This window comes from Myotis lucifugus, unplaced genomic scaffold (genome assembly GCF_000147115.1).
Source record: "Myotis lucifugus unplaced genomic scaffold, Myoluc2.0 scaffold_124, whole genome shotgun sequence".
In the NCBI taxonomy this organism is placed as follows: Eukaryota; Metazoa; Chordata; class Mammalia; order Chiroptera; family Vespertilionidae; genus Myotis; species Myotis lucifugus.
Window position 1 is genome coordinate 783,773 of NW_005871172.1, and position 9,262 is coordinate 793,034.

The following is a 9,262-nucleotide window of genomic DNA, read 5'->3' on the forward strand; positions in this document are numbered from 1 at the left end:
TTCCCTCAGTGCTTCTATCTGGAGGCTAATTGCTATTCTCAGTCTCTTAATGGGCCTCAGAAACTCCACACCATGGAGTGAGGGGTTTTCCAGTAGGGGGGTCAACTCTCTTTCCAGCCAGGCAATAACTACCTGGATAGCAAAGGTCTGCCTGAGAGAGATGACCTCTGCAGTGTGAGGGAATGACTCAACACAGGAAACAGGGTGTCTGCCTTCCAAGCTCTAAACTCAAAATCCCTAACCCTGGATTCTGCTCACACAGCTCCAATACATTCTGTCCTCCCTCTGCCAGAGCACAAGGTGAATGGCTACAAACAAAATTTTGTGCATTGTCCCTTTAAGAGGGTGACTGCATTTCCAGTCATCTCTCCCTGGCAGACAACAACCCTGCCATTTTACACAGCCAGATGTTACCTGAACATCTTTCTCAGTTGAGGTCCTCTCTGCTGGGGGCCGCAGCTTGGGGAGGAGTTCTCAGTGGCAACACCCCACAGCTGAGAAACCTTTCTAGAAATCGAGCTTCTGTCTGTGGGAGCCTGGCCTGCCCTTTCCTGACTCTGCCCTTTTTACCAGTCTGTATGCAGTCTCCACTTTCCATCCTTGGTTATCAGGGATCTCTCCATCTAGTCTTCACTTGATTATTCAGGGTAATGTTGTTTTTTCATTTTAGTTGTAATTCCAGTTTGGTCCTGGGAGCATGTCAGTGTAGCTTCCACTTACTCCCATCCCATTCTTTCCCACTATTTTCTTATATTTTAGAAAGGAATGCAGTATACGCAGTTGTTGATGTTGATAAATCAAAAAGAGAAATGTAGCTTTATAATGAAAAGTTATAAAATAACAAAATAGTAATAATGGAAACTGTAAACATTGAGGAATGAGATTAGGAAGGACTTTACATTTCACTTTGCACACTATGGTGTCCTCTGAAATAAAATATTATGCATATATTACTTCTGGAAGTAATTGGAAACAGATCAGATGAGTCAGGCCAGGCAAGACCCTGAATGTCAAACAAACTCTTCTTTAGCTATGGAAGAGTTTGCTTAGTGGGTGAGCTTCTTGCACAGGATCACTATGGGCAGTCACAAATTCCAATTTAAACATTCATCACAGGGAGGGGGACCAGATGAGATAAAATGGGGGGAGAGATAAATCACTGGACTCAGAAAAAGTGAGAAACATCTCGTGAGGTCCTTGTCTCACATCTCCAGATTCTCATTTGCCAGTGCTCCTTGTGCAGGAAGTCACAGGGCCTGCCCAGCATCTTGATAAGCCTCTCTTGGTCATCAGGTTCCACTCCTGCTCCTGCAGACACCTCCTATCCAGAGGTGGGAGAGCATTCTCTGGTGCTCAGCACTCCCCGGAAAGCTCCTCTTCTACTACTCACCACTTTCAACTACAAGATGGCGCTCAGGTAAGAGTCAGCTCAGAACTATTGTCTCTCAAAGGCAGTTTTGATTTCTCCCTCTTAGCCCACATACTCTTGATTGCGTTTTGAGGTTGAGCATGCAAGGAGCCATGGGAACCCATGAAGGAGAGTCTACAGACATGAAGCTACCTCAGGGAAGCTTTGGGTGTTGGTAGCTTAGATTGTGGGAGATTCATGGGACCAACCAGGTCCTTTCTGCTTCACAGACATTGCTTTAAAACCTGAATTGTTGTTAATAACCTCAGGTTTCACACATACTTTGCTGTGTTGCTGTTCAAAGGATTTCTTTCTTTCTTTCTTTCTTTCTTTCTTTCTTTCTTTCTTTCTTTCTTTCTTTCTTTCTTTCTTTCTTTCTTTCTTTCTTTGTTGTATGTTTGCATCCAGCTAGTCAGGAAAATAACACAAGGCACACACTAATGGGTAACAAAAGAGAGTTTAATAAAGGAACAGTGTACTAAGGGGTAAGCAGGACTAAGGGAAGTCAATAAAAGATACAGAGGCCCCTAAAGATAAGTCATAATAAGGAGCTATTGCCATTGCGCACCCTGAAGGATAGAGGGAAAGATAAGTTGTCAGACACAGGGAGGGCTATGGCTGTAGTTGTAATCATTACTGTAACCATAACAAGCCAACAGAGAGAAGCTATATGCTTAGGTAGATTAACATGGTCCACTCACAGTAGAGAGTCAGGGAGTTAAAACCTCAATCACCCTCCTCCTGCCTTCCAATCACCGGTTACCGTCACCCTTTCCTGAGAGCAACCAGGAGCCAGAGGAAAAAGGAGCCCAGTAGGGAGGCAAATCAATAGGACATAGAGGAGCTGAAAATTAGATTGGATGGAAAATTATGAAAACACATCTATTATTATAGTCTCCTCACAGTTGCTTTTCCCAGGACTTTTTGTCTCTCAATGTAATTACTAGTAGATAAACCTCTCATTACATCTCATCATTTATTTTACTAGATTCTGTAGGCTCATCTTTATTGGGTGTCATTTTCTTAGAATAATGTATCTCTCATCACAAATGCCTTGAGGATGGAATGTACTTTACTTTTCAGGTGGTTATATGTAAATATATTTAAGAATGTAAGTTTATCACTTTGGTAGCCCTAAAAAGAAGCGCAAGAGAAGTTACTAGAACTGGACTGATGATTTCTAGGCATCAGACACTTGTGCTCTTTCAAATCACTGCTCCCAAGCCCTAGAGAGGTGACTTCATTCTCATGCAGGGCTCCCAGACTCATCAGCTTCCATCCAGAGGAGAAGAGGGGAAGGAAAGGCAAAACCTAAAATTGGTTGCATCACTTGTGCTCACCTCCCATTGGCTACCACCTGGTCACATGGTGCTATCAAGCATGAATGAAGGCTGGAATTAGAATCCAATTTCTGGTCTAAAACTCTCAGAATTATTATGTGAGAGTGAAGGAAATGGGTATTTAGACCAACTAACATTTTCCTCACCCCTGAAGCTCTCTCACGTTCTGAGTTCACATGAAGAATTTGCTCAGGTGCTGATCCCACAATGAGGTAGGGAACAGTGGGAAAGCCTCAGGCTGGGCTCCAGGAGGCCAGGGCTGACATTGGACCTGCTGTTCACCCTGTGATCTCAGGAAAATCCTTTGACTCTTTCAGCCTCAGCTTCTTCCTGAGTTAAATGATGATATTATAGCAGATGGTCTCGAAGGGACATGTGCTTAATGCTGAGGATACAATAGTGAACAACAACAACCAAGAGAGAAAAAAACAGAAAAATCTAATCGTCATTATTGAGTTTTGAGTTTTAAAAGGGAGACAATAGAAAATACATAGGCTTACAGATAAGGCTTGTGATTCTTTCCATGAATGAAAGGTACATTATGCCCTGAGGGAGATATCAGAGGTTGTGTTTTCCCTCCATCATCTCATTTGTTAAACCAGAACTGTAGGAACTAAGACTGATAGATCATTCAGTCCTTGAAACTACCTTTGTGGCCAGTAGGTCCTGCCTCCCTCCTCTCTGACACGCCTGTGCTGGGTGCGCCTGGAGTGGCTGGAAATATTGAGGAGCCTCTGCAGAGGCAAGAAGGAGCTCCTGGGCTCTCTGGTCTGTTCTCAGCTAGATTCCACCCCCTTCATCCACACTGGATAATCTTCACTCCCTTGTTATTTACAAAATTTGCCTATTCTAGCTTAATAAAACACATAAGTGAGTTTCCATTTTAGATTTGTCCCTGAGAGTTCCTTGCTTCTTGCCCCACCATTCCCTTGTGTACCGGACACACCACCCTGGTAGTGGGGCTGCAAGACAGGGGAAGGGCGAACACTCTGACACAGACCTGAGGGTTCAGATCCAGGCTCTTCCACTTGTGCACATGAGAACTGGACCTCCTTCTGCTTCTGTTTTCCTATACGCCCGATGGGTATAGGCATAGTACTGGCCTCATAGGGCTATTTGGAGGATTAAAAGAGGTAATACCATGTAAGCACTCATCAGCTGCTACTCTTCACCTATGTGTGAGTATATTTATGTTTCTCACCTAAATTCTGCAAGAGCTTCTCTCTTTTCATCCAAAGCCCTTTCTAAAACAGAAGTAAGCACTTTCTAACTCCACCACCACCATGAGAATTCTCTTACACAAATGCTTGATCTGCAAAGAAATCTTTACTCCAAATCACACAGAGCAACAATAAATAACTTTTATATTACACATATCATCAGAAAATCACTTAATAACCCCACTTTCCATATTTCTGTCTCAACCACCTCTATTCAAACCCTTTGCCCCTCTCCCTCTCCTTTGCAAATGGGCTTCTTTCTTCTCTAAAATGCAGAGACATTAAATTCAGTTCTGTGTTCAAGTCTTGTTTTGTTTCCAGGCCCACAACTGCAGGGTTTCTGAGCACGGATATGACAGCCACAGCGTGGGAGTCCAACCTCACAATAACCAATGGAAGTGATCAGGTCCTCCATGGATCTCATACAAAGTTCAAGAACTTGGAATTACTGATAGCCATCGTGGCCCTGGTGGGGCTGGCAGGGAACTCGGTGGTGCTCTGGCTCCTGGGCTTCCGCATGCGCAGGAACGCCTTCTCTGTCTACATCCTCAACCTGGCGGGAGCCGACTTCCTCTTACTCTGCTACCCATTTATACATAGTATACTTTTACTTTTTGACTTTGATTTTGTCGATGAAGTAATTACCAGATTTCTCTCGCCTGTGTCAGTGTTTGCCTACATCTCAGGCCTGAGTTTTCTCAGCGCCATCAGCACGGAGCGCTGCATGTCTGTCTTGTGGCCCATCTGGTACCGCTGCCGCCGCCCCAGACACATGTCCGCTGTCATGTGTGCCCTGCTCTGGGCCCTGTCCCTGCTGCTGTGCATCCTGGATGGGAAGTACTGTGGCTTCATTAGATCGAATGTAATGGATGGTTGGTGCTCAGCATCGAATTTCATCACTGTGTCATGGCTGATTTTGTTATTTGTGATTCTCTCTGGATCCAGCCTGGCCCTGATGACCAGACTGCTGTGTGGCTCCCATCGGATGCCGCCCACAAGGCTCTTCGTGACCATCATGCTCACAATGCTGGTCTTCCTCCTCTGTGGCCTGCCCTTCGGCATCCAATGGAACCTCTTATTCTGGTTTGATGCCTTGTTTCATCTTAACCAGTTTGTAGTACCCCTGGCCTGTGTCAACAGCTGTGCCAACCCGATCATTTACTTCTTCGTTGGCTCCTTCAGGCAACAATGGTGGAAGCGGAGACACACCCTGAGACTGGTTCTCCAGAGGGCTCTGCAGGACACTCCTGTGGTGGATGAACCTGGAGAAAGCCTTCCTGGGGAAACCCTGGCCATGTCGGAAAGAAGTCTGGGACAGGGATGAGAGCCTCTGTCCTGATCAGTCTGAAGTAACTTTGAGACTCACTGCTGCCCTGCCAGGCTTGGAAAGTATCTAGTCTTCTCTTAGCCTCAGCCTCAGAATGTGTCAGTGATTCCCCAATCTCTTCAAATAGGTTGTTTTTAATCTGGCTATTCTAGTTTTTCTCAGAGAAAACATTAGTCTGAACGTTATACCTCTCCATCATCCTTGACATTACCAATAAATTTCTCATGTAATTTTTTGAATTTATTTATTGAATGATTTTTTTTACAATCTTCATTGCAACAGAAAGAATTCCTCTATGAATCAGACAAACCCAGGTCTGAAGTCCTGGTTCTGCAGCTCTCCTCTCCAAGCCTCCATTAATTCATTGTATATTCTGGTGAAATCATCTGCTCATAGAATCATAGTGGGGAATAAATTAGAAAACGGATGTAAAGGACTCAGCCAGGTGTCAAATATGACTAAGTATTTCATAAACATCAGTGGTTAATACATTTGAAGCCTCTAATATATTATTGACTTCTGAGGTAATATTTAATAAGTTAAAAAAAAGAATCCCTATGCAAAACCATAAAGAGTCATTCAGAAATTGTTCTACCTGATTGGATAGAAAATGAAGATTCCCTATGTTTCTCTCAGACTATAGGTCCTTTACATTTGTGCTTAGTGCTGTGGTTGGGGGCATTCTACGGGGTAAAAGCTTGAATAAATGAGTTGACCTACCTCTAATCTCATTGGGTTGTCTGGGTTTAGGGAAAATGGTATCTTTTGATAAGCACAGTCCAAGAAATTGGGCCTGTGAAAGGCCCTCTGGTAGCATTTGTCCACAGCATCTTCTCTGCCTGGATCACTGCCTGGCACAGTATAGCACACAGTATTAGTAGAGTTGGGTAAACACAGAAATGAGTGAATAAGTTTATCTCACTGTTTCCAATGCTTCATAGTTAACTTTTTGAGGAAATGCCATGTAACTCCATTTGGCTGCAGCATGGGCACATGAAAGGAAGTCATAGGAACTGAAGCTGAAAACACTGGTTGTCCCCACATCATGTGAAAGAAATCTAGCTAACAAATGTCCTGGGGGAGAGAGACAGGTGACAAGTAGTGCATGTGGTGTGCTAAATTCTTTATCTGCTGAAAGGGAACACAGTTTACACAGGTGTTGATATTGATAAGTCACAACTAGAAAGGAGGTTTCATTACACAAAGCTATAAAATAAGTTGTAAAAGTGTTAAAATGGGAACTGTAAACATCGGTTGCTATTGGTGATTGAGATTAGGAGATTCTTTACATTTTTATTTTCTATACTCCTGTGTCCTCTGAAATAAACTCAGGTGCATTCATTACTCCTGGGAGTAAATGGAAATAGATCAGATGATCCAGGCCATGCAAAACCCTGAATGCCAAGCAAACTATTATTTAACTATGCAAGATCATATTACCTATTGGGTGGGCTTCCTGCACACTCCCATAGTGGGCAGTGACAGGCTCCAGTTCAAACATTCATCACTGGAGGGGGACCACATGGGGTAAGATGGAGCGAGGAACAGATAAGTCATTGCACTCAGGGCAAATGAGAAGCATCTCATGAGGCCCTTGTCTCACATCTACATAATCTCATTTGCCAGTGCCCCTTGCGTAGGAAGTCACAGGGGCTGCCCAGCATCTTGATAAGCCTCTCTTGGTCATCAGGTTCCACTCCTGCTCCTGCAGACACCTCCTATCCAGGGGTAGGAGAGCATTCTCTGGTGCTCAGCACTCCCCGGAAAGCTCCTCTTCTTCTACTCACCACCTTCAACTATAAGATGGTGCTCAGGTAAGAGTCGGCTCAGAACTATCTTCTCTCAAAGGCAGTTTTGTTTTCTCCCTCTTAGTCCATATGGTCACAACTGCATCTTGGGGTGGAGCGTTCAAGGAGCCATGGGCACCCATGAAGGAGATTCCAGAGACATGAAGCTCCCTCAGGGAAGCTTTGATTGCTGGTAACTTAGGCTGTGAGGGACCCAGGTTCTTTCTGCTTCACAGCCATTGTTTTCAAACCTGAATTGTTGTTAACAACCTCAGCTTGCACACATTAGCTTACTGTCCCATGGATTTGTTTGTTATGTTTATATCTTTTTTGTTCCAGCATAAAACACACGGCACAAACTAATGAGTAATTGAAGAGAGTTTAATAAAGGGACTATGTACAAAGGGGTGAGCAGGAGTAAGTGAAATTGACGAAGATGGAGAGGGCCCTAAAGATAAGTCATAAAAGGGAGCTACTGCTGAAGGGTAAAGGGAAAGATAAGTTACCAGAACACAGCGAGGCTATGGCTGTAGTGGTGGTTGTCATTTTGACCATAAGAAAGGCAACCAGACAGGGGCTATGTCCTTAGGTAGAGTAACACCACCATGGCCAACTCACAGCCTGACATCAGAGAGCCAGGGAGTTTAAACCTGCCCTCCTCCTGCCCTCCAACCAAATGCCAGTGTCTCCTTCCTGAGAGCAATCAGGAGACTGAGGTAAAGGGGTCCAGTGGTGAGGAAAAGGGACCAGTCTCCCAGGATGCAGAGGAGGGTAGAAAAGCTGGAAATGGAATTTGATGTCAAACGAAGAAATCCATTTCTTCTTATCATCTCCCAATAGTTGGTTTTCCTGGTCTCTCTCTCTCTCTCTCTCTCTCTCTCTCTCTCTCTCTGAGATCAATAAGATCAATTTCTCATTATATCTCCTCAGTTTGTTTCTTTGATTCTGTGCACCTATTGGGTTTCAATTTTTAGAATAATCTCTTGCTATCATCATAAATGCTTTGATAATAAAATGTAGTTAGTTTGGTGTGTGTTTTTTAAAGTGGGAGTACACTATTAACTATAAGTATTTTATATTTATTATATTGTCTGCTCTAGGAAGAAATCCATTATAAGAGTGAATTAAACTGTGTCCCACTAGACACACCACTGTTCAGGAGAAAAGTACCTCCTGTCCTCATAGAGATGACACACTCAGCCATTTCCAACACAAGAGGACAGGTCATACGCATACCCCTCATAACAAGAGAGTGTATTCCATTTATCTTATCATAAAGAACCCAAAATCACGATCTTCTTTCTGGAGGATGGACATTCTCAGTCACTGAGAAAACCCAGAGGTCATGGCTGGAACTTTCAACTTTGAGCCCTTGAAAGGAAATCTCAGATTCAGGGCAGAAGCAATGGTGAGCTCCGAGTCCTGCTGTCATCCCACGTTACCTGTGGAGACTATGCTCCTCCTGCCTCTGGAAGACATGACATGGTTTCCGACTATGAGTGGAGGTATTTGGACTACAGACTATTCCAATGTCAGAAGGTCCATGTTGGGTAGAGAGAGCCTGACTCTAGAGTCAGAGAGAACTGGGTTTGAATCCAGGTTCCAGGACTCCAAGGCGGTGATGCCTTTGGAATCATAATCTCTGTAATGCAGACAGTAATTCCCAGGTAGCAGGGTGCCCATGAGACTCACTGATCATGCACCAGGTGCTCAAGTCTTGTTTCTGTTCCAGTGGCACCAGTGGAGGGTTCTCGACCATGAATCCATCTGTCACAGCCTGGAGCAGCGAATTCACATCCATAAGTGGAAGAGAACAAACTTTCAAAATGGAGTTCCTAATCCTGCAATTACTGACAGCCATCATGGCCCTGGTGGGGCTGAGCCGACTTCCTCTTACTCTGCTGTTATATTATAGATGCCCTAGAAATACTCATCAGATACTTCTTTCTCATCTCCATATCCATCCCACACTTTTTCATGACTGTGTCCGTGTTTGCCTACATAGAGGCCTGAGCTTTCTCAGCGCCATCAGCACGGAGCGCTGCCTGTCTGTCCTGTGGCCCATCTGGTACCGCTGCCGCCGCCCCAGACACCGGTCAGCGGGCATGTGTGCCCTGCTGTGGGCCCTGTCCCTGCTGCTGAGCATCCTGGAAGGGACTACTGTGGCTCCTGGTGAGGAA

At 44.5% G+C, this 9,262-nt stretch overlaps 1 protein-coding gene across 1 annotated transcript; it reads left to right on the plus strand.

Moving 5' to 3' along the window:
- The first annotated feature begins 4,320 nt into the window (after positions 1 to 4,320).
- MGRG2 (mas-related G-protein coupled receptor member X2) lies at positions 4,321 to 5,292 on the plus strand. Its single transcript, XM_006093843.1, has one exon. The coding sequence runs from the start codon at positions 4,321 to 4,323 to the stop codon at positions 5,290 to 5,292; it is 972 nt and encodes a 323-aa protein (XP_006093905.1).
- The last annotated feature ends 3,970 nt before the right edge of the window (positions 5,293 to 9,262 follow it).

What these genes read in the sequence shown, in the direction of transcription:
- MGRG2 (XM_006093843.1), top strand. Translation starts at nt 4,321, where the DNA reads ATGACAGCCACAGCGTGGGAGTCCAACCTCACAATAACCAATGGAAGT.